General features: G+C 40.8%; 3 protein-coding genes across 5 annotated transcripts; 1 reads left to right on the top strand and 2 right to left on the bottom strand.

Moving 5' to 3' along the window:
- Positions 1–331: 331 nt before the first annotated feature.
- Positions 332–6,970, bottom strand: eif3i (eukaryotic translation initiation factor 3 subunit I). Its single transcript, XM_003228710.4, has 11 exons — positions 6,818–6,970; positions 4,966–5,058; positions 4,738–4,825; positions 4,254–4,319; positions 3,454–3,603; positions 3,235–3,362; positions 2,869–2,979; positions 2,176–2,265; positions 999–1,072; positions 787–879; positions 332–665 (listed from the first exon to the last, which is right to left on the bottom strand). Exons 1-11 carry the CDS (start codon positions 6,818–6,820, stop codon positions 584–586), a joined length of 978 nt encoding a protein of 325 aa, XP_003228758.1. The 5' UTR covers positions 6,821–6,970; the 3' UTR covers positions 332–583.
- Positions 6,912–14,187, top strand: tmem234 (transmembrane protein 234). Its single transcript, XM_003228722.4, has 5 exons — positions 6,912–7,062; positions 8,578–8,729; positions 10,266–10,332; positions 11,078–11,170; positions 12,080–14,187. Exons 1-5 carry the CDS (start codon positions 7,050–7,052, stop codon positions 12,157–12,159), a joined length of 405 nt encoding a protein of 134 aa, XP_003228770.1. The 5' UTR covers positions 6,912–7,049; the 3' UTR covers positions 12,160–14,187.
- Positions 12,649–25,044, bottom strand: dcdc2b (doublecortin domain containing 2B). 3 transcript variants are annotated; one of them, XM_062962524.1, is made up of 11 exons: positions 24,439–25,039; positions 22,200–22,257; positions 21,723–21,799; positions 20,592–20,723; positions 19,019–19,165; positions 18,746–18,785; positions 17,549–17,617; positions 17,266–17,470; positions 15,465–15,568; positions 14,208–14,270; positions 12,649–12,883 (listed from the first exon to the last, which is right to left on the bottom strand). In XM_062962524.1, exons 1-11 carry the CDS (start codon positions 24,801–24,803, stop codon positions 12,755–12,757), a joined length of 1,389 nt encoding a protein of 462 aa, XP_062818594.1. In that variant the 5' UTR covers positions 24,804–25,039; the 3' UTR covers positions 12,649–12,754. The 3 variants fall into 3 exon arrangements, with proteins under 3 accessions (XP_062818594.1, XP_008120700.1, XP_062818595.1); XM_008122493.3 differs by having other exon boundaries at positions 17,266–17,449; positions 24,439–25,029; XM_062962525.1 differs by lacking the exons at positions 21,723–21,799; positions 22,200–22,257 and having other exon boundaries at positions 24,439–25,044.
- Positions 25,045–25,800: the final 756 nt, after the last annotated feature.

The following is a 25,800-nucleotide window of genomic DNA, read 5'->3' as shown; positions in this document are numbered from 1 at the left end:
AAACTTCAGAGTAAAGTACAATTTTTCTTTCCAAATTCAAGGCATCAGAAATGCTGTTTTCAGAGAATGGTGACTGGCTGAATCAACCATATTGCCAGTTCCCCCGAATCTTGCTGGAAAGCCAAGATGCCAGGGATTGAAGTGACTTCCAATGGCATGTTTCATGTCTGAGGTTCAATGTTTGCCGTAAAGGGCCACAGACTTCAATAAGAAAGTAAAACGCAGCCCTCGGAAGATTGCCAAATATTAAAAAACTGAGACCTGACTCGCTCTTATGCTACACATTTCAAGAAAATCAGGATCAAAACACTTTTCAGACACATTCCCACCGTTGTAGACATGACTGAGAATTTATTGCTTCCATCTATGGAACTTTTATAAATACGCCTAATTGGGCAGGCAGCTGCTATTCAAGAGTGAGGTTAAGAAACTGGGCATCTCAATGTTGCTTGAGCTCAAAGAAGCAGCCACAATGTACCTGCCTCCATTTAGGCCTCTTCATTAAGCCTCTCTAATGGAACAGTCAGGTCTTGCTGGGACTGCAAAGATCCAAAGGCAACAGTAGAAAGAGGAAGGAGCTGGTTCAAGCCTCAAACTCAAACTCAAAGTATTGAGGGTCAAAATAATGGATACGGACGTAACCATCTTCACCACCGCTGCTATAGCTGGAAAATAACACGAAAGAAGGGGAGTTAAACCTTGCAGGGTTCAAGGCGGTTCCCAACCCCAGAAAACGAATGCCACATGGCAAACCAGAAGGAGAGTTAATGGGATGGAGACCCTCACCTCTTTCCATCAGGGTGGAAGGCAACGCTGTTAATGGGCCCAAAGTGCCCCTTGACTCTTCCAAACTCCTCCTCGACGCCCAAATGGAAAAACCTGAACCAAACAGGGAAAGGAAAATGATGAACAGAGCACATATCTAAGGGAACATCAACAGGGAACGTCAGCAGGGAACATCATCACCCTCTTTAAGAAATAAGGCCACCTTTGCTCACCTGGCCTCAAACTTCCCAATCCTTGTGGAAGTGGTTGTCACATCCATGGCTTCCTGTCCACCGCCCAACACCACCTGATTTTAAAAAAAAGCAAAACAGAAGAATACATGTCACTCCTCTGTTATGGGTTGACAGATGGATGAGATGCTCAAGGCAGCTATACAAGGTCCAACTGTCCTTGCTTCCTTCGTGGAAAACAAGCCCATGTTCTCCCTTCTCAAGGCCCACTGCATTCCTCCGCAATGCAGAAATTGGCCTAAATCCAATTTAGTTCTGAATAGAGTACACACACTGGATATTTGGAATCAGGGTTCTCACAGATTTGAGGCTAATAATTAGTTGAGACTAATTTGAACTTCTGCCAACCTAGCAGTTCAAAAACATGCAAATGTGAGTAGATCAATAGGTACTGCTTTGGTGGGAAGGTAACGGCACTCCATGCAGTCATGCCAGCCACATGACCTTGGAGGTGTCTACAGACAACGCCGGCTCTTCGGTTTAGAAATGGAGATGAGCACCAATCCCCAGAGTTGGACATGACTGGACTTAACATAAGGGGAAACCTTTATCTTTACCTTAATTATTTGGACATATACTCCAAATCAGTGGTTCTCAACCTGTGGGTCCCCAGCTATTCGGATTTCTGGGAGTTGAAGGCAATTCAACTTGTATATTAGCTGGGGTTTCTCGAGTTGTAGGCCAAAACACCAGGGGACCCACAGGCTGAGAATATCTGCTCTAAATCCTGCCCCATCTAGGCCTCTCCAAACTCTTTAGAAATGCTGCCCTGAGTCTTGGCTATTCTTCTTTTTTGACTCACTCTGTCTTAGCTTTGGCGCACTAAATGCATTTTTGCAGCCCACTGGGGATGACAAAGAGAGGTCATGCACTAGATATAGACCAATATCATCACGTCTCACAGACAGCAATGGCGCTCAAGGGATTCCAGGCAGGATTCTTTCCAAAATCTGCCTTGATATCTGTGCTATTTCCTCCCGGTGCTTTCTCATACAAGTACTAACCAAGCCAACTCTGTTTACAAAAAGCATCTTTTAGATAACAACGTGTTATTTAACAAAGATTTCCTTCCAGACCACTGAAAGACAAGGTAGCTCTAGCCCTGGAGGACATTTTGGAGGGTGTTAAAGGGGACACTCCACCTCGTCTGCTAACATACATGATCGAAGATGGGAGAGAGGGCTGCCGAGTTCACTGGCCGCTCCGTCCGGAATGTCTTCAAGTGATCAAGATTCGTGGAATCAAACAACTGCAGTGGGAAGAAGCAGATGCTCAGCATAAACACAAACTGAAGGCCCTAAACTAGTCTACATATTTTATTGTTAGCCTGCCCTTCAGGACTTTGTCCCCAAAGGTGTCATAATAACAATAATTAAAATAAACCTGTATGGCTTGTTTAAAAGGAAATATATTTCTGTGTGCTACCTCGATTACGGCCACAAAAAGCCAGCTAAGTGATGTACTCAGGGATTCCTATGGGGTATATCATCTCTTGGCACAGAAATGTTTTTTAAACAAAAAAGGAGTAAAAAACAGGAAAAATATCCTGCTGTGGGATTTCTGAATGGGAATCTTGTACTGACCCAAAGGCACCTTTGCTCATCCCACCCTGACACTCAAATCCCTTTGCCGTCTCACCACCCACGAACCCAATAAAAATCTCCCTCCAATAAAAAACACAAGCCAAGAACATAGAAGGCCTCCCACGGTTCCTCCTCGTGTATTACTTGGGCTTTGGGAACATACCTGAGACAAATATGATCTCTCTCACACAACAACCCTGTTGGGCTGTACTTCTGTCGCATAGGAGGGCACGGGAGAAAATACCCGCACTTTGAGAGATAGGACATACCCTGGCCGTGTTGTCCTTGGAAGCGGTGATGAACATGGTCATGTCGCGGGAGGTCTGGATGTCATTGATTTGCTTGGTGTGCTCCTTGGCATTCATGAGGACCTCCCCTGACTAGGAAAGAAGAGAGAGGTGAACAAAGAAGGTACCGCCAGACCCCAGGAGAGGGAAAGGTAGTCCCTTCATTGCCAAGTGCAACAGCACTTATAACTTTGGTTGCTGTGTACTCTCAAAAGTCGTTTCTGACTTCTTGTGGCACTTCTTAAGGGGAATGAAAGAAAGCAAGATAGGGATGCTGCTCTGATTAGGTGGCAGCAGCAATTTGCTCTTTCAGCAGGACACAAGGACCACCTATCAATCTGCACTCACCTTCGCACTGTACTGGTTCAGCTCCCCGTTCTCATGCCCCGCAATGATGAACTCCCCAAGAGGCCCCCAGACAGCGCTGGTGATTTTGGACTCGTTGCAAGGGATTTTCATGTATGGTTCATTGTCCTCTATGGGCAAAGAGGTAAAATTAAATGGCATCCGCTGTGGTGAGAGGCAGCGGCCTGTCTCAATTCAGGCCCCTCTGTTCAGAAGCCTCACCAATCTGGCTGGAGTCCCGGAGATCGTAGAAGCTCACAGAACACTGGTACCCCATCTGCTTATCAGTGGAAAACATGATGATGTTTCCTCCGAAGTCAAAGCCGCATGTTCGCACAGCAGAGCTGGTCTTCACCAGAGCTAGTTGCTTCCCTAGGCAAGGGATACAACACACAACATCAGAACACAGGGCTAGCTCAAAGAAAAAGCTCTATTTAGCATTTCAAGCCTCTCCTATGGAATGAAGATCCTGTGATCTGCCCTTTTTCATCACTGGAAAACTGCCCCTAGCCCTAAAACTCGGTTGATGTTCACATTAAACTGAGGAGAAATCCCGAAAAGTTAAATGGGATCTGCTACAAAATAGGTTTCTAAGTTTAACTCAGAAAAGTTAAAGCTAAAGTTTAGCTGGTTCTTGTAAGCCGCTCTGAGCCCTAGGGGAGTGGCGGCATATAAGTTTGAAAAATAAATAAAAATAAATAAATAAATAAAAATCCTTCTCACTGCACACAGTGATAAAACAAAGAAGGGGAAGAAGGTTGAAGGCCGCACACAGGCCAAAGAGAGGACATTCTATTGAATCAGGGAGCACTGCCAGATACATAAAGGACAAGGCTTTCCGAACTATACTAAGGACATCCATTAAAATAAGAGATTTGTAAGTATGGCTCTACTTCCACAGATGCTCCAAATTCTGCTTTTCCTGGGACAGGCTTTTGACTCTATCTATCCTGTCCCAATATTTACCATGTTCCCATTGCCTCTAGCCCACTTTCCCAAAGGCCTTTGTTTCTGAGTTGTACCTGTCTCACAATCCCAGAGCCGACAGGAGTTGTCCGCAGAGCCGGTCAGTACATGCCTTGTGTCCCCTGAAGGAGCAGTCAAGGAACTCCCATCGCATTATATCAGTACAGAAGAAAGTATGAGCTACTGCAAGAGATCAATATCTAGACAACGCATCCAAAAGATGGTACGATGTTAATTCTTCCAATTAACCGGTTTGTATAACCCACTGCATCTCAATTCACTTGTATATTCTCACTCATGGATTTATCAGTCCATCTGATGCAAGTCTTATGGCCTGTAGAGTTTTTTATGCCCCACAATTACTTATCAGAATCCATAAAAGTTAATCCAAAGCAAGATCTGCAATAAAAATGAATGTTGGGCCCGTTACTGAACTAGTCTCTCCAGATGCTGAGTCTCTGAACCTTGAGAGTTGTCTCAGTCTTATTAATGAAAATCTGTGTCTTAATAGCATGCTTGCTTCCTAAAGACAAAGGATACAGTCAGCATCGACGCACCAGACGGCTCCTGTGTGCCCATTGTATGTGCCAAGCCTCTCGCCGTTGACAGAGTACCAAACGTTAACAATCTGGGAGAAGAAGAATTCATAGATTGGGCTGCGTCATTAAAACATAATGAAGCACATCCAGGAGAGGAACAGAACATCATAACATTAGTGATTTTCAATTCCTTTATATAGAAGTTGGGGAGGATCCAGAAAATCATTACCGGATCTTTGGCGACTGTGAAAAGCAGATCTCCTTCCCTGTTATATTTGATCTGGGTAATCGACCGCTCATGGCCCTGCAAGAGGATAGGTTTCTGTGGGAAGAAAAGAACAATGTGCTTTAACAAGTCTTTGAACTATATTGCCTTGTAGAGCTTTCATTTCTATCTCTGTTTTTATTTTTTGAATCTGTGAAGCTGTATCTATTTTTAATGCTTTTAGAAGGTATAAATAGCAGCACATTTCTTATAAAACATAGCACACCAAGCGACAACATGATAACATGTATCATATAAATTAAATATTCTATAAGATACATGGAAAGAAACACAAACAGTTGTAAATTTATACCTATTTTTTATTTTTATTCATATTCGTATTATTCCTTTTATTAGTAGTATTCCTACTATTCTTATTATCATTATTATTCCTATTCGTACTCTAGTTCTTTTTCCTGTTATTCCTAAAGGTAAAGTTAAAGGTTTCCCCTGACGTTAAGTCCAGTCGTGTCCGACTCTGTGGGTTGGTGCTCATCTCCATTTCTAAGCCGAAGAGCCGGCATTGTCCATAGACACCTCCAAGGTCATGTGGCCACTGGCATGACTGCATGGAATGCTGTTACCTTCCCGCCGGAGCGGTACCTATTGACCTACTCACATTTGCATGTTTTCGAACTGCTAGGTTGGCAGAAGCTGGAGCTAACAGCAGGCGCTCACTCCGCTCCCTGGATTTGAACCTGGGACCTTTCAGTCTGCAAGTTCAGCAACTCAGTGCTTTAACGCACTGAGCCACTGAAGGCTCCTATTAGCATTCCAATTAGCATTAATATTCCCATTCTTATTACTATTATTAATAGTATTCCTATTACCATTATTATTCCTATTCTTCTTCTTATTATTATTCCTATTCATATATTACTATTACTATAATCATTATTATTCCTCTCAGATAATGGAACAGTACCTCATTCCTATTCTTCTTCTTATTACAGTGTTCCCTCACTACTTCGTGGTTCACTTTCCGCAGATTTGCTGTTTCGCAGTGTTTCAATAAACTCTAAAAGACTATTATAAATCATAAAAATTACAATTTACAGCCTAAGGAAGGGAGGAAGGAGAAGCCAAAGGGAGAAAAAAGAAGCCCAAGCGGCAACAGGAGGAGGAGGCGGCAATTTATCAACACACAGTTGGTTGATAAAGACTTAAAATAGTGTATAACTACTAAAATGATGTATAAATATGAAAATAAATATAGTGTCCCTACTTCACGGATTTTCACTTATTGTGGGTGGTCCTGGAACCTTGCGATAAGTGAGGGAACACTGTATTCCAATTATTATTTTGATTGTTGTGGGGTCTATATTTTAAAAAGCCATCCCTAAACCCCTCTTTAATGGACAAGGAAGCTGTCCTGATCCTAAACCAGTGCCGGTCATTCGTAATGGACTGGATGTGGACAAACAAATTGAAACAATTATATATTCTATACCAGGCATGGGCAAACTTAAGCTTAAGCGGCTGAGGGGGAAAAGGAAGGGGCCTGAGGCTGTGAGGAATGGTGTGAGTTAGTCCAAAACACCTGGAGAGAGGGCCCAAGTTTGCCTATGCCCGAGTTAAAACCTTATTAGAGTGAGGAAGGCACAAACTGCTCCAAAACATTGACAAATCCAAGGCCTGTGCCTCAAAACTTCGTTTCAACAGCCTGCCTGAATACAAAGGCTTTTCGCCTGCAGCCAAAAGGACAGCAGGAACAGGCCAGGCTCCAAAGCCATCAACGGAGAGGCCCAGGCCCAGACCCGGCTGGATTTGGCCACCAAACCGACTCAGGGACGTCTTCAGGCGGAGAGGGACTCACCATGGCGGCGGCAAAAGAAGGCCGGGCGGCGCAGAAGAGGCCTCATGAGCCACTTCCGGCATCAGACCGGAAACGGAAAGCCGGGGCGAGGTGTCTATAGAGATGCAAAAAGTGAGAGAGCGTCACACTGTTTTGGTTGACTTCCAGTCAACCAAGTCAAGCAGGAGCCGCACCATACCGGAAGTTGGACTTGATGCGTCAGTCTAGCCCTCATATTCTATGACCGGTCGCCATGGCTTCGTTGGGTGAGAGAAAAAGGAGGGGTGGGGGCATCCAATGCCTTATCTTTTTATAATGACGACAATAATAATAATAATGTATAAATATGAGTCCCATCATTGGCAGAAAAGTGAGATACAAAAGGAAATAATTCTATAATAATAATAATAATAATAATAATGTATAAATATGAGTCCCATCATTGGCAGAAAGGTGAGATACAAAAGGAAATAATTATATAATAATAATAATAATAATAATAATAATAATAATAATAATAATAATAATGTATAAATATGAGTCCCATCATTGGCAGAAAGGTGAGATACAAAAGGAAATAATTATATAATAATAATAATAATGTATAAATATGAGTCCCATCATTGGCAGAAAGGTTGGAAACTGTGTGTGTCCATTGCCACCTTCGGCCTATGTAGAATCAGTGCGTCCTACAGCTGGAAGGGATTCCCAGAGGCTACCCAGTCCAACCTCTTTCTGCCAGGCAGGAAGCAGCCAGGCTTTGAAGCTGCAAGGCTATTCAGTGCTAACCAAGGTGTCCAGCTGCAACATTCACACTTGCCCCAACAGACAAGAGTTCATTCTCCCACCCTGGACCTTCCACAGATATATCAGCCCCACTTGCATAGCTTTCAAGAGACTTCACAACCTCTGAGGATGCCTGCCATAGATGTGGGCAAAATGTCGGGAGAGAATGCTTCTGGAACCCAGCACAATCAAAGCCTTCCTGACAGATGGCCATCCGAGCCCATGGACATAAGCAGACTCATGGAAAAACAGGGCGCATAGAACCCTAGAGTTGGAAGGAAGGGACCCCAAGGGACATCCAGCCTCTGCTTAATATAATCATCATCATCATCCAGCATATCTATCTTGTTTGCTGTGTCATACAATGTCTTTGTGTCAATAATAATAATAATAATAATAATAGAATCCTAGAGTTAGAAGGGACCCCAAAGGCCATCCAGTTCAGTCCCCTCCTACCAGTGTTCAGGAAGGCACAATCCAAGCCCTCCTGGCAGATATCCATCCAGCCTCTGCTTATTATTATAATGCTATTATTATTATTATTATTATTATTATTATTATTATTATTATTATTATTATTATAGAATCTTAGAATTGGAAGAGACCCCAAGGTTATCTAGTCCAACCCCCTTCTGCCATTAAGCTGGAAGGCACCATCTAAGCACTCCTTACAGATGGCCATCTAGACTCTGCTTAATATATAGAATCCTAGAGTTGGAAGAAATCCCAAAGGCCCCAACATGGATTCCATTTAGATTTTGAGAATTTCAAAAGAATAATGTTGGAGGTGATATTTCGAAATTAAATAGAAGTGACAGAGGAAGATGATCGCTCTCGACCCGATTATTAATTGCAAATCCTTGGGAGTCAAGGAGCAGATTGGCAGAAACCTTTTCTTGGCACCTCTCTCCAAGAGGAAGAGGGGTTTCTTAGATGCTGGTTTGAAAAATCCTTTCAAATGGTACTATGACTATTAGAAGGTTCTTTTCTTGCAGGTGAACTGGGTGCCTGTCTCTTGGTGGCCCTTCTTTGGGGAGGAACCAATCCATTTCTGAAAAAGGGAACAGAAGGTCTGGAGCAAGTGAAGAAGGAGAGACGGAGCCTGCAGCTCCTGGCAGAAATGAAGTTCCTTTGCCTCAATTACAGGGTAGTTAGTACTTCCGTCTATTAATAATATAATAACTAAAACAATCATTACTGTCTAATTCCTAGTAACTAAAGCACACAATTCTACCCTACAAAGTATACTTCTAAGACCTCTGGGGTTTTATGTTACATGGGGTAATATTCTGTTCTGTTTGTTAATGTCTAACCATAGGGTATTTGCATACAAACAAATACAATATACAAGCACAGCAATCCAAAAACTTACCAAAGTACTTCATAAAACAATTGGCATACAGGTTTCACCTATTACAATTTAATAACATTAGAATATAATACTATTAAAATACAGTAAAGTAAAGGTAAAAGTTTCCCCTGACGTTAAGTCCAGTCATGTCCGACTCTGGGGGTTGGTGCTCATCTCAATTTCTAAGCCGAAGAGTCGGTTTTGTCCATAGACACCTCCAAGGTCATGTGGCCAGCATGACTGCATGGAGTGCCGTTACCTTCCCGCCGGAGCAGTACCTATTGATCTACTCACATTGGCATGTTTTCGAACTGCTAGGGTGGCAGAAGCTGGAGCTAATAGCGGGCGCTCACTCCACTCCCGGGATTTGAACCTGCGACCTTTCGGTCTGCAAGTTCAGCAGCTCAGCACTTTAACACACTTTGCCACTGATATTAAAATTGAGATTAGATAAAATTCAGTCCATTAAGAGCATTCCCATAGCGGTTCACTGCAATATCAGCAATGCATCTAGCCCAACTTTTCATTGCTGACAAGACAAAAAAAGAATATCTGCATGTTGTTATAGAATATATGGTTCTACAGATAAGAAACAGAACAGTAAGCATTGTACATGTTTTACAATTACAGTAGAGTCTCGCTTATCCAACATAAACGGGCCGGCAGAACGTTGGATAAGCGAATATGTTGGATAATAAGGAGAGATTAAGGAAAAGCCTATTAAACATCAAATTAGGTTATGATTTTACAAATTAAGCACCAAAACATCATGTTGTACAACAAATTTGACAGAAAAAGTAGTTCAATACACAGTAATGCTACGTAGTAATTACTGTATTTACGAATTTAGCACCAAAATATCACGATGTATTGAAAACATTGACTACCAAAATGCGTTGGATAATCCAGAACGTTGGATAAGCTAGTGTTGGATAAGTGAGACTCTACTGTATTGCATTTGAAGATGCTGGCTTGAATTGTATTCCAGTTAAAATAGAGGATCCACTGAGTCAGTTATTGACCAATAGTCAATATAAGAACAACAAATTAGGACCATTTCTGAGGCAATCAGGGGAGGGATTGGGTCTTTTGAATGGCTGTCAAAGGAGAGAAAATACATGGTTATGTCCGATGCCTTTAGAACAGAGACTCTGTATCAGACATCCTTTCAGATCTGAAAGTAAATTAAACCTCTGTCTTTGCTTCTGAACCTGGTCTACGTTTCTTCTGGCTGTCAAGGTAGCATGGTGTGCCAGATGAAGGATCCACTCCATTCCTTAGACAGCCAGCTGATTTTGGCATCAATACTGCCATTTCTTCTTCTTCTTTCAGGTTGTGGTGCCATTTGTTCTCAACCAGTGTGGTTCCTTGGTCTACTATCTGACTTTAGCATCCACAGGTTCGTCCATATAATCCCTGCTTTCAGAGAATACAGGTGGGATTTGAGGTCCGGAGACTGAAGATTCAGAATTGACACATCACATCCAGAAAATCCACTACAGATGGATTCAGTTTGTACAGCCACATGGGCAGAGGGACAAATACACAGCTTTTAGCAGGAATATTGTCATTTGAAGCATGATAATATTCAAGTTGGATGTTTTAGATTCATCAAAGCAAAGTAGGGTGGTATAGTCACTTAAGAGATTGAACTATAAAGCAGTTCAAATCTCACCCTGCTTTTTATTTTACCTGATGTTATTAGGCAAGGATTATGCTCTTGTTATCAGGATATTTAGTTCTCAACTCCTAGGATGACTATACATTCATAAGTCAATATGCAAAGCCCTTTCTAACACTTCAAAGCACTATTTATACAAATGCAAATGACTCGCACAAACTTTCTAGGTTACTGATATTGATATTTACACAGACATTTGCCGGTTCTCTGACTTAAGTCATTCTGGGAGTGTTTCCATTCCTTGCAATACATTGTTTCCTTAGAGAGAATCTGAAAGTATTATTTTTATTTAAGTTTGTCAAATTAAACAAACAACTCTTTCCTGATATTTGTTTCCTTGCTTTAGGTTAGTCTGGAGGTATTTCCATCCCTTGGGATACATTGTTCCTTTGGAGAGAATCTGAAATAGTGTTGCTTAGTCTAGCAAACAAAACAACTGAACTAACTCCTCTTTTCCTTCCAGACCTTACCTTGGCGGTGCCTCTTTGCAACTCTTTGGCTCTAGTCTTCACTTTAGCAACAGGGAAGGTACTTGGAGAAGAGATTGGCGGCCCAAGTAAGTCTTTCAGCTCCTGATTGGGTACAAAACCCTTAAGGATCCCTTTTAAATCCTAATGTAAATATACTCCAACATTGCAGTTACACAGTGGGCCCCAAGGCCTTGAACCTAGCAGGAGAACCATGGCTGAATTGCTCCCCATTCACTACGCCAAAAAGGAGAGAAAGAACTGAATGATTCCACAGCCCAACAATAAAAATGTTTGTCTTGGTGTTTTAGGCCTGTTCCTGGGGTTTGTTGGGGCGCCAGTTCAGAAAAGTGCATTGGATAGACTGCATCATCTCTCATTTCTGGAATATAGTTATTTCTTATGGGTGAGCAGAGTGAAGTGTGGTACGAGATGGCATATGTTCTGTCTCCTCCAAAACTGATGGGGTAAACTGGTGCCGTTTTCAGAATCGGAAGTTGTCAAATATACTCAGAAACAGGGCTCACATTTGAGGCATCAAAATGTATGTTGGCCAGTGTTATTACATTGGGGAGTGTGTTTGTGCAAACTCATTTATTCAAGCCTTATTATATGAGTGTAATGCCCCAGCCAGATTCTGCTCTCTGCCACCTCCAGTCATGCCTCTGTTTCCATATACAGGCAGCCCCCAAGTTACAAACAAGATTGGTTCTGTAGGTTTGTTCTTAAGTTAAATTTGTAAATTGGAACAGGCAAATTTTGTAAATGTGTCTATCCTTTAACTTTGGATAGCACAGGGAAGGGTGAACACCCCAGAGATGTTATTTTGCTATGTCCCTGTTCAGGAAATGTCTCCTCACTTGCTGTCCCTTTCTGTCTTTGCTTGGAAAAGAACACCATGTCTTCTTTCCCTCCTTGAATAAATGTATTGTAGACATTAATAACAATAGCAAACACTGTCCGCATGTATTTCTTGACTGGGTGTGTTTCTCCCTTAGGAGCTGCCTTGGGAATGCTGCTAACTGTCTCTGGAGTCGCTCTCTGCATCGCTGGGTCTGGGCCTGAGAAGCAGCTCTGATGAGGCTCTTTGGACTCAAGAGTAGATGAGCCTCAAGGGAAGGCAATGGCAAATATCTCCTGATCAAACCGTGCCAAGAAAGGCCCCAATCGGTTCATCTCAGGATCACAGTTGAAGTCACACAACAACAACAACAACAACTTTGTGTCTGCCAGTCAGAGTCTAGATGCACAGATTCCTCTGCTTTTGGTAAAGTTTTAAAAAAACTTCTTATAGTGCAGTCAATGAACTGTGAATGGCACCAAAGTACTGTTAAAGGTTTCCCATTTAGATTTCCCTTGATGCAGCCCCCTGGTTGGTGCCACTATGGCTACTAAAAGGTCACAATTCGTACCCATATTCCCATTCAACCACTACAATATTTTCTTCACTTCCAAACATTACAGCAGCAAATAGCCAAGCTTCCATCCTCTTGCAAAACCAGTGATCCTGGGCTTTTGGTTCCTGTCAGTCTCCACTTCTATGACTCTTTTAAAGGAAAGAACGTGATGGTTTTACACATTTATTTTACGGATTTCCATGAGAGAGGGCGAGAGCAAAGACCGCCCCAAACCTCACTCACAGGGGAATCAAAAATGGGCCTCTGATGTTAGGGTCATTTCTCCGACGCAGCCGCCTTTCCCCAAGTTGGAAGGAAATGGTACTTTTGGGTCACTTCCTGTCCTGGGTCTCCGGCCGAGCGCCGAATAGGATGAACCGCCTGCACTTTGTCGGTGGGCTCGACCTGTTTATCACAGAAAGAGTTGGGAGAAAATAAAAGATGTACAAAAGACGAGAACACTGGAAGAAACGTTTACAAAGGTGAAAAAGGATACAGAAATAAAAGAAGCTTGTTTCATTGTTGCAGAACAAGCTTTGCTCCCATAAAAACCTAATATGTGCCAAAGCAAATAAACCCCACTCTTTTTAAAGCTGGAATGCATTGGTTGCTTCTGTTATGCAAGATGCATGCAATAAAAATACTTCCATAAGTGCTAACAATAATAATAATAATGTTATTTCTTACCTGCCTCATCTTGTGGCTTGAGGCATCGCTACAAACACGTAACTGTTATACAAAATACACATATGAAAATGTATTTCTTTTATCTTTGTGTTCATGCAGCCTGCTCTTGTTTTACTGTTTTTTGATTCCTTGATGTGATGTTTATTATTATCTATTGTATTACTTTTAATTATGCTATGATATGCTGTTTTTATATTTTATTATATTGTATTGCTCTGCGCATGGCCCCATGTTAGCCGCCCCGAGTCCCCGCTGGGGAGATGGTGGCGGGGTATAAATAAAGTTTTTTTATTATTATTATTATTATTTCTACAAATTACATACTGTATATATTCGAGTATAAGCCTAGTTTTTCAGCCCTTTTTTTAAGACTGAAAAAGCCCCCCTTGGCTTATACTCGGGTGAGGGTCTTGGTTGGCTTATATTTGGGTCAGCTTATACTCGAGAATATATGGTACATTTATTATTTTTCTCTATTATTATTGGTATTATTACATTTATTGTTTTTCTCTATTATTGTTGCTACTATTACATTTATTTTACTCTATTTTTATTATTAATACATTTATTATTTCACTCTGATCTTATTATTATTATTATTGCATTTATTATTTTACTCTAGTTATTATTACATGTATTATTTTCCTGTATTTATTAATATTATTATTACATGTATTATTTTACTCTATTATTATTAAAAGACTACATAAGCATATTTACATTGAAGAAGATGGGAAAAATGATTTGATCAGAGTTGGACAGTCTTATCTTAAATTTGAGCTTTTTGTAAATATTCAAAAACATTTAACCTACTGATGCCTCAATTAATGTAATTTTATTGGTATCTATTTTTATTTCTGAAATTTACCACCCTCGGCTTATACTGGAGTCAATGTTTTCCCAGTTTTTTGGTAGTAAAATTAGGTGCCTCGGCTTATATTCGGGTCGGCTTATACTTGAGTATATATGGTATGTTAAAATACACAGAGCAAAGATTAAAATGTAGTGGTTACAAGACGAGAGTTTAAAATTGACTGCTAACTTTTTTGCGTGGCAAAGGCTTGGTCTTGGGGATAACCTCCTCTTCCACAGTCTCTGCATCTTTCTAGGGAGAAAAAAAGGAGACAATTGCAGCAGGGAAATTGCAAAGTGGAGAAACATCTCGTTGATGAACAGCAAATCCTTGAAATGCTGGCATGTTTACTGGGAGCACGGGTGCATCTACACTGTAGGATGAATGCAGTTTGACACCACTTTGGGCACATCTACACTGCAGAATAACTGTCATGGCTCAATGCTATGGAATCCTGGAAGTTGTAATTTGGTACGGCACTAGTACTCTATGGTACTAGTGCCATAGAGAAGGCTTCCAACAGCAAATAAAAGCATAACTCCCATGAATACATGCTTGAAACATATTTACAGTATCTACGAGGGACCAGTCTCATTCAGGACCCGTCTATAATCCAGTTTCTGAATCCAGATTTTAACAAGATTACACTATTGTGAAGGTGCTTAATTATTACTGTCACCAAATTGTAAAGGGGCCTAATAACTAAAAACAACTGCCACCAATTTGGAAAGATGCAACCACCAAAAATTCAAGGAGAGGAGCCCTTTTACTTCTTTCTTCTTCCCACTCACTCCAGATGGTAGCGTACTTGGTTCAGAATATATATGACAGAGACTTCAATGTTGGAAAAACAAGAACAAGTTTATTCAGGCACAGAGCTTAGTGGTTACAATATTGGTTCTTATGTAACTCTTATTAACAGTTACAATTCCAGAATAAGATGAATCAACTCTCTAAAGTATTACTTCTTTTAATGTAAGGTAGTTAAACCCTATTCCTCTGCCACTTTTATACCACAGTCACCCCTGTGATATGCTATCACAGATCCTCTGTTCCTTACTAAGACACAGATTATTAAATAAGTCACCAAACTTATTTTAATCTGACTCAAAATGACCAATTGAGTCTCCCTTGATCCCTCCAACCTAGGATCAATCTTCCCTGTGCCTCATCAGGGCACAGACTGACCCGCTTTTTAAAATTCTGCAATCCTTCAGCAAACCAGCAGTTGGCTCTGCCCACTTTTCCATGGCAACCAGCCTCTGAGTGCTGAGATGCAGCAACTGCAATACTTACCCTTTTAAAACCCAAACACACAATTAAACATAACATTTGTATACCAAAATTCGTACTTCATTACAACTATGTAGAATGATTTTGCTCTCAAAAGTTAAACCAGAACCTGTCCAAAACATATCCTTTCTCCCCCAGGAGAGCCCCCTTTACCTGGTCCAAGGGCAGCTCCACCTGCGTGTCCTCATCCTCCCCCACCTCTGGCGCATGGGCCACCTCCTTCAGCGCACCTTTCCTTTTGTAGACACTGCTTCTTTCTAGAGGGAAAAACATCAATGCATAAAACGTGGAGGGATTTGAGCATTGGGCGATGGAAGACCAGAGTTCAAATCCCCAGCTTGGCCATGAAAACCACACTCTCTCAGCCTCAGAAGAAGACTGTGGTGAAGCTCTTCTGACCAAATTCTGCCAGGAATAATAATAATACTATTTTAATACCCCATCACCATCTCCCCAAAGGGACTCGGCTTACATATGCGACAGAAAGTCCAACAGACATAAAAGCAAACAATCCATTAAAACAAAAAACAGCACTAAAATAAAATAAGAACACCGTAAAATACAACAGAAGCAACCTAAAGACATATAACAAACCACAGCAGCTGGCAAAATCCATATCTCCCAATAGGGAAAAATCTAACCTAGATATTCTTCCATGTAGGACCCTTTGGAATGATCAATTTGGAGAGAGATGGAAGGGGAAAATGCTGAATTTGGGGAGGCTGAATTGGACATGGTTTCTTCCTTTGGAAGGAGAGAACCTTCCCTTTCTGAGGGAAGAAATGTGGTATTATTATTATTATTATTATTATTATTATTATTATTATTATTATTATTATTGCGAATATTGTTATTATTAACAATAATAAATAATGATAACTATGAATGATAATAAGTATTACTTGTCTATTAATAATGTTTTAATGTTTGCATACAGTAGAGTCTCACTTATCCAAGCTAAACGGGCCGGCAGAAGCTTGGATAAGTGAATATCTTGGATAATGAGGGATTAAGGAAAAGCCTATTAAACATCAAATTAGGTTATGATTTTACAAATTAAGCACCAAAACATCATGTTATACAACAAATTTGACAGAAGAAGTAGTTCAATACGCAGTAATGTTATGTTGTAATTACTGTATTTATGAATTTAGCACCAAAATATCACGATATATTGAAAACATTGACTACAAAAATGGCTTGGATAATCCAGAATGTTGGATAAGCGAGTGTTGGATAAGTGAGACTCTACTGTATTTTTGGAATTTAAATGGTATTGAAATGCTTTTCATGTAAGCTGCTTTGAATCTCCTCTGTGGAGAGAAACAGTGAGGTACAAAGCAAAATCATAATAATAATAGTTTTTATATTAATAGCAACAATAGTAATGATGATGTTATATATATTTAAAATAATAATATTTTGTATTATTAATAATACAGTAGAGTCTCACTTATCCAACGTAAACAGGCCTGCAGAATGTTGGATAAGCGAATATCTTGGATAATAAGGAGGGATTAAGGAAAAGCCTATTAAACATCAAATTAGGTTATGATTTTACAAATTAAGTACCAAAACATCATGTTATACAACAAATTGGACAGAAAAAGTAGTTCAATACGCAGTAATGCTATGTAGTAATTACTGCATTTACGAATTTAGCACCAAAATATCACAATGTATTGAAAACATTGATTACAAAAATGCGTTGGATAATCCAGAATGTTGGTTAAGCGAGTGTTGGATAAGTAAGACTCTACTGTAATGCTTTATATTAATAATAACAACAATGTTTTATAATAATAATAAATATAATAATATTTTAAACTATATTTCTTTTCATCAATGAGCTCTTACGGTTGTACACTGGTTCTCAGACTGATATATTGTGATCCTCGACATAGTTTCCCATCATTCCTGAGAAATCCCTCTATTATTTTCCCCCAATTCCTACCTTGCTCCATGCTCCGACGTGGCTGCTGGCTGGCTCCTTCCGTCTGGGCTGCCTTGGCATGGAAAACCGATGCCTCCTTCTCCTGGTGTCTCCTGCTCGGTTTGTGCCCTAGAGATGCTGCAGTGGGGCCAATGGGGGCCTTTTCGGCTTGCTCTGCTCCGGTGGACTGGGCCGGCTGCGGGTCCTGGTCAAGAGAAGGACACACCTTAAGAAAAACATAATAAGAAAAGGTAAAAGCAAAGGCAGAGGCAGGGAAATGTTCAAGTCCATCCCCTTCCTTTACCTGCTGTGGTGGTTCAAGGAATTCGGAGTCGTTGCACCCGTCTTGGGAAAGCAAAAGGAGCTTGCCAATCTGGGAACAGAAAGACCATACTGGTGGGCAACCAAGCCATTAACCGCCCCATGGCTGCAAAAAGCCACATGCAATCTGCAGGTGCATCTACACTGCAGAATTAATGCAGTTTGACACCACTTTCACTGCCATGGCTTAATGCTAAGGGATCCTGGGGCTTATAGTCGGGTGGAGAGTCAGCAATCTAGGGTGCATCCAAACTATATTATTATTACGTTTCAATATGTGTGTTTTATAGAATGTTTGCAATGATTGTGTGTTTTAACTATGTTGTAACCTGCCTCGAGCCACGAGGAGAGATGGGTAAGAAATAAAATATAATAATAATAATAATAATAATAATAATAATAATAATAATAATAATAATAATGGTAAAGGTAAAGGTTTCCCATGACGTTAAATCCAGGCGTGGACGACTTTGGGGGTTGGTGCTCATCTTCATTTCTAAGGCGAAGAGCCGGTGTTGTCCATAGACACCTCCAAGGTCATGTGGCCGGCATGGCTGCATGGAGTGCCGTTACCTTCCCGCTGGAGTGGTACCTATTGATCTACTCACATTGGCATGTTTTCGAACTGCTAGGTTGGCAGAAGCTGGGGCTAACAGTGGGGGCTCATTCCGCTCCCAGAATTTGAACCTGGGACCTTTTGGTCCGCAAGTTCAGCAGCTCCGCACTTTAACACACTGTGCCATCAGGGCCCCCCAATAATAATAATAATAATAATAATTATTACTTTGTTATTATTATTATTTTATTATGACACAGCAAACAAGATAGATATGCTGGATTTCGTATCACAAAATCACAAGTCGAACACTTCCCAAGTGTCTAGGACTGTGTGATGTATTTTTGGATGATGCGTGCAGATCCCAGTAGGGTGGCCTTTTGCAGTTGGCAGATCGTAATTTTATAATAATAATAATAATAATAATAATAATTATTATTATTATTATTATTATTATTATTATATTTTTCTTATATATCATAACTACCCCTTTAGGACACAAATGGGCCATTTAAAATGGCCAGCAATGACATAAGTTGCAAGATAATTATTTCAAACTATTGCTTATGTTCCTATAACCACTGAATATCAAAACGGGAGGAATAAGGAAAGATGCCTACTTACCCCTTGATTCTGGGTCCACCGTCGGTTATTGGGAAAGTTCCTATAAGTCCAAAAAGAGAAAATTCATAGCAATTCTTAAAAATTTAGTTCCAGGAGCGCATTAGATTCAATGGCGCATGAGACTTGGGTCAATACGGGAATTTTTGGCACCCTTGGTTGGCTACCCAAATGTTAAACGATCCCGCAGGAGTGTTTGGGGAGGATTGGGTTTGGTCGGGAGGGTCCCCGAGCAATGCTTCTGCACAGCTGGGCCTGACGCCCTGCATCGCCTACCGGAAGGACTGGAGGACCATCTTGGGGGGCACCAGGAGCTCAAAGTACGGCAGGTTCTTGTAGGGCTCCAGCCCCACGGCCACGTAGTAGTCCCCGCTGATCAGCTCCTTGCCGCCGTGCACCGGCTCCCCATTCAGCTTGTAGAGCCTGGAGGGCAGGAGGGGAAGATCGTTGTTTTTTGGGGAAAGAGCCAGACTCAAGGGCCTGTCTGTACTATGTCACTGGAGCACTTTCAGGCCGCTTTTGGAACATGAAGATGTGTAGTATGGGGAGAAGCTGTAGAATTCCCTCTCTGGCCCATTCCCTGGACTGCTGTCATTGAACGGAACATCCGAGAGATCCTCACCAAACTACACATCCCAGGAATCCATGACAATTAATGTGAAATCATAATGCTATAACTCTGGAGCAGAGACACACTATACTTAGACTGCGTTCTAACACAAAATACCATAAGTTCCATCATTTCACTATTTCTCCATACAACACTCACTTCAGTTATATTGTTTCTCCATGCAACACTAAATTTTGTGTCTGGGGAGAACAAATAGTGAAAGATATCGAACATTTTTTGATTGACGGCCCAGCATATGCTGAACTTTGACACAGATATTTTCATCCATTACTATCTAATTTTAGGTCCAACAGAAATGATCTTCTGACAGTCCTCTTGCAAGGACAAAAAAGATCCACCATAATCAGAATAAGCCTTTTTATCCTGAAAGCTATCAAGAAAAGAGCACATTTCCTGAAAGAAGAATCAGGAAAATAAGATTTTTGACGGCAAACAGAAGGTCAGCTGCTGTCCTCCCATCCTTTTTGCCTTGCTTTTATTTATGTTGCACTTTGAAATGGTCATATGACTGGTCAAACAAATAAATTATTATTATTTTATTATGACACAGCAAACAAGATAGAGATGCTGGATTTCATATCACAAAATCACAAGTCGAACACTTCCCAAGTCTCTAGGACTGTGTGCTTATTTTCGGATGATGTGTGCAGATCCCAGTAGGGTGGCCTTTTGAGGCTGGCAGATCGTGATTTTGTTTCCAAATGCTGGCTGAGATCTTTTGGCACGGCACCCAATGTGCTGATCACCACCGGGACCACCTGCACTTATCATCATCATCATCATCATCATCATCATCATGCAACACTAAATTCTGTTTAACTATTTCTCAATGCAACACTCCCATTGCAATATTTCTCCATACAACACTCACTTCCATTGCACTATTTCTCAATGCAACATTAAATTTCATTGAACTATTTTTCCATGCAACACTCACTTCCGTTGCACTATTTCTCCATGCAATATTCAATTCCATTGCACTATTTCTCCATGCAACATTCTTTCCAAAGTCTCTTTGAAAGGTTATCAAGTCCAATAATAAACATTAAAAAACCCAAGGAAGGAGATGAAGGAGCTGTCATTCGCTAATTTGGGTGAAATATGCTGCAATCTGCTTTGAACTCTCATTCTGCTCCTGGGCATTTAAACCAGCCTTGTCATGCAGACTCTGTGGGCTACTCTGTAAGGAGTAGCCTTTAGCTGTCTCCTGGGACTCACTTTCTGACGGCTCCGCTGCGCAGGTTGGCCTTTTCGGACAGGAGTTCGAGGATGGCGCCCCAGTCTTGCAGGAGGCTCTTGTTGAGGATCAGGCGGAAAGGGGGGCTCAGCAGGTCCCCGTTGCGGAAGATGCTGCAAGAAAGGAAGGAAGGGCGGGCCACCATTGGTGGCATTGGCAGGTCTGAATCTGGGAAGGGCAGCTGAGTCCTACCTCGCAGTGTTGTGTGGATGACCAAGGTGGTCAAAAAAGGTCATTAGCAACCATTTGACCATCTCAGTCATCTATGAGCTACTTTAGGTTTCGATGAAGAGAGAAAACTATGCTGAACTGGTTGAAAATCTATGAGATATTAATTGAAAAACTAGAGCAAAATGTGCTGCAGGATGTCCCTTCTGCAGAAACAAAAAGTTTTGCAGTTTAATAAACTTTTTCCATGTTTTTATGATAGAACCAATTAGGAAATGACATTTATAACCCGAGAACAAAAATCGTGTTACATAGTGTTGTTGTTGTTTTGTTATTATTATTATTATTGACACAAAGACAGAGTATGACACAGCAAATGAGATGTATATGCTGGATTTCATAACACAAAATCACAAGTCGAACACTTCCCAAGCGTTTAGGATTGTGTGATATATTATTATTATTTTATTATGACACAGCAAACAAGATAGATATGCTGGATTTCGTATCACAAAATCACAAGTCGAACACTTCCCAAGCGTTTAGAACTGCATGATGTATTACTATTATTATTTTATTATGACACAGCAAACAAGATAGATATGCTGGATTTTGTATCACAAAATCACAAGTCGAACACTTCCCAAGTGTCTAGGACTGTGTGATGTATTTTTGGATGATGCATGCAGATCCCAGTAGGGTGGCCTTTTGCAGTTGGCAGATCGTAATTTTGTCAATGTCTATTGTTTCCAAATGCCGGCTGAGATCTTTTGGCACGGCACCCAATGTGCCTATCACCACCAGGACCACCTGCACTGGTTTCTGCCAGAGTCTTTGAAGTTCAATCTTGAGGTCCTGATAGCAGCTGAGTTATAATTATTATTAATTATTAAATTATTATTATTATTATTATTATTATTATTATTATTATTATTATTACTCACTGTATGATGCAGGGTAAGTTTGTGGGTCTCCTCCATTGGCCTGAACCTGAGGTCCTTTGGGAAATACCTGGATAGTCCTTACAGGCGGAAAATATCAGAAATAGTATAGTTAGTAATCCATCTATGGCCTTTCTGCTCTACAGGTAAATATCATAGGGTGTGTCTACACTGTAGAATAAATGCAGTTTAACACCACTTTAACAGCCAGAGCTCAAATTGCTATGGAACTATACATCTCCCAGGAATCCATAGCATTGGCAATTAAAGGGGCATCAAACTGCATCCATTCTACAGTGTAGCCAAAATGTGGCTCTAACGTGTTAATGGATAAATATAGCTCATTTTCTTAATAGACAAAGTCACTACTGGTTTTATAAAGCTAAAAAATAATATTCAATGCTTTTCTATGAGTAGCTGCTCAGGTTAAAAGCAACATCTGGGTGTTTTTTTCCCTTTCTTGTCTCCTTAGAAACTCACTTGTGTTCTGTCTTTTGTCATCTTTCTGTTCAGTGGCTTCATTTCAGGGTTTAGATAACTGCCAAAGAGGGAACGAAACAAATAGGGTCAGCAAGTCAGACCGGAGGAAGAGAATTAGATTTGGACTCAAATCTCATCTCAAAGAATGTTAACGTATTTGTTCTCACAAATAACAACAATAATAACAATTAACAACACTATGTAACAAAATTTGAAAAATGTTCTGTTCCTATTTAATTGTGCGGTCCTTACTTTGAAAGTATTTGTTATACTCCAGAAACTTTGCTTTTGTGGCTGCCACAAACTATGTTGAATTAATTGGTTAAGACTCTATGAGATATTCCTTGAAAAACTACAGCAAAATGTGCTGCAGGATGTCCCTCCCGCAACAACAAAGTTTTTGCAGTTTAATAGAACCAATTAGGAAATGACATTCATAACCCAGGAACAAAAATCGTGATATAGTGTAATGCACAGTAAATGTGTTTAGTGTCTCAACATTAATTAATAAAGTATTTATAAAAATAATATTGGCTGCAGATCTTTGTTCTTTGGGCCCTTGGATTCACACACCCCTCTTTAGAACTTAATTATTTACTTACCAGGAATTGCAGTTCAATTTTGGGTAAGACAACGGGTCACAAAAGGATGTCACCTAACTTCACATATCTGCTCCCTGCTTGAAAGTGTTGCTGACCAATGAACAAGCACATACACACAATAACATCAGAGGGAAGCCTGCAATGGTTGTGATGAGGATGCAGAATTGACATCATGGCCTCGGTGTTGTCATAATCCCAGTGGGCAGCGACACAATTGTAGCACTTTGAATCCCAATCCTAACTGTGTATTTGCTATGTATTTCAATGTTGTAACTTGCACTATTTTATGTATATGTCAACTGTTGTTTTTAGGGCTTTGCCCCATGTGAGCCGCCCTGAGTCCCCTCGGGGAGATGGAGGCAGTATATAAGAAAATTATTATTATTATTATTATTATTATTATTATTATATCCCAATCCAAACTGTAGGTTGTGATAACTCTGTAATCTCAAGATCGTGCTTTCTTGGTGATGGGACATCATGTTTTTTCTATATCAGAACAACAATGCAGTTTAAACCACGGAATTGAATGAATGTGATTCCCAGCCTCTCTCTTCCAAGAACACCTTACTCACAGAAAGTAAACACCTCCCATCCACACTGCAGAACTGTAGCAGTTTGGGACCACTTGTAACCTCCATATCTCCGTTTTATGGAATCGTGGAACTTGCAACACTTTGGGACAAAATTTGAAAAATTTTCTCTTCCTGGTTTGAAAGTGTTATTTCCCGATTAATTCTGCGTTACTTACTTCGAAAGTAGTTATCCTCTAGAACAGGGGTCCCCAAACTAAGGCCCGGGGGCCGGATGCGGCCCATCGGAGCCATTTATCTGGCCCCCAAGGCACAAGGGCATAAGGGGGTTGGGCTAAATGACCCAAGGGGTCTCTTCTTCTCTTACAACCATTATTATTATTATTATTATTATTATTATTATTATTATTATTATTATTATTATTATTAACATTGAGGATGGGTGGCCATCTGTCAAGGGTGCTTTGCTTGTGTTTTCGGTGCACAAAGGCAGAAGGGGATTGGACTCAATGGCCCAAGGGGTCTCTTCCAACCCTCTTTATTATTATTATTGCTGTTATCATTATTATTGTTATTATTATTTATGCTCGGTGGCCAACTATATTCCGGCCCTCCAATGGTCCAAAGAATTGTGTACTGGCCCCCTGTTTAAAAAGTTTGGGGACCCCTGCTCTAGAAACTTAGTTTTTGTGGCTGCCACTAACTCTGTTGAATTGGTTGAGACTCTGTGAAAAATTAGAGCAAAATGTGCTGTAGGATGTCCCTCCTGCCAAAACAAAGTTTTTGCAGTTTAATAAATGTTTCCCATGTTTTTATGACATAACCAATTACACATTGAAAACCCAGGAACAAAAACTGTGTTAAGTAGTGTAATTTGTTGTGGCCCCAGAGCTGATAAGGAAGGTCACCAAACTACAAATCCCAAGATTCCATAACATTGAACTGTGGAAGTGAACGCAGTGTCAAGCTGCTATAATTCTACAGTGCGGATACAGCCTGTTTCATTCACAATCTAAAACTGAAAGCAGGAGAGAATGGAGACGCGACTGGGATAAACGTGAGGATCCAACATGAAATAGGTGGGTCCATCTTGGGTCTACTCACTCGAGCCTCCTGAAGCGCTCAAAGCCCCCCGCGACGTAGTGCTGCCCATTTTCCAGGCCTTCCAAGCCATTGACCCGGTGTCCGTGACGGGGTGTATAGATGCTCCGGACGGCCGCAGGGGCCTGGATGATGCCGGTCACTTCGTTCAGAAAGGCCTCGAAGGTCAGGAAGCGCCGCTGGCTGACCACCAACCTCCGGCCCTTGAAGAAGGGGTCTCCGTTGCGATAGACCACCACGTTTCTGGCCGGCGGGGCCAGCACCAACCTTCCAGAGCCCATGGGTCTTGGTCCACAGATGGCAAAGGGAGAAACAGATGGCTCTGAGCCTCTTTGTGCCCGAGTTTGACGAATGTTAGTCGTTTCCATAGCGGTTGTTTTCTCTCCTTGGCAAGGCTTCAACGCAGGAATCTCCACGCCCAAACCTCTCCAACCACAGTCGCTTCAACTCTTTCGTACCAGGAAAGAATGCCAACGTAGGAATCCGGTTTTGTGCTGAAAGATTTGGGGTTTTTTTTGCAGAAACTACTCATATAGATTAAGTCTCATGTGCCATCAAATCTAATTTTCAAAACCTGGAAACCAAATAAAAGTATTTGCTGGGGATTGTAATGCGCAGCAGCAAAAAGTGGCCTCTTTGTAATTTGCACATTGCTGTGACTGCATGTTCATGATTCCTTCTTTAAAAATAAAAGTGTGAGGACACCAAAGTTCTCATCAATGGAAAGGAAAATACAGTAGAGTCTCACTTATCCAAGCCTCGCTTATCCAAGCTTCTGGATTATCCAAGCCATTTTTGTAGTCAATGTTTTCAATATATCATACTTTGGTACTGTATTTGGAAATACAGTAATTACAATATAACATTACTGCGTACTGAACTATGTTTTCTGTCAAATTTGTTGTTTTGGTGCTTAATTTGTAAAATCATAACCTAATTTGATGTTTAATAGGCTTTTCCTTAATCCCTTATTATCCAAGATATTTGCTTATCCAAGCTTCTGCCAGCCCATTTAGCTTGGATAAGTGAGACTCTACTGTGTTTGCTGGGGACTATAATGCGCAGCAACAAAAAGTGGCCTTTTTGTAATTTGCACATTGCTGTGACTGCATGTTCATAATTCCTTCTTTAAAAATAAAAATGTGAGGACACCAAAGTTCTCATCAATGGAAAGGAAAATATTTGGGGTGCATCTATGGTGTGGAATTAATGCACTTGAAATGCTTTGGCTCAATTCTATGGGGTCATGGAGGCTGTAGTTTAGGATCATACAGGCTGCCAAAGAATTCTGATGCCTCACCAAACTACAAATCCCAGCATAGCATTGAGCCATGGCCATTAAATTAGATGACTTCCTTTAAATAG

Source organism: Anolis carolinensis, unplaced genomic scaffold (assembly GCF_035594765.1).
Source record: "Anolis carolinensis isolate JA03-04 unplaced genomic scaffold, rAnoCar3.1.pri scaffold_10, whole genome shotgun sequence".
Lineage (NCBI taxonomy): Eukaryota > Metazoa > Chordata > Lepidosauria > Squamata > Dactyloidae > Anolis > Anolis carolinensis.
The sequence above is the reverse complement of the archived record's forward strand: the minus strand, read 5'-3'. Positions and strand labels throughout refer to the sequence as shown.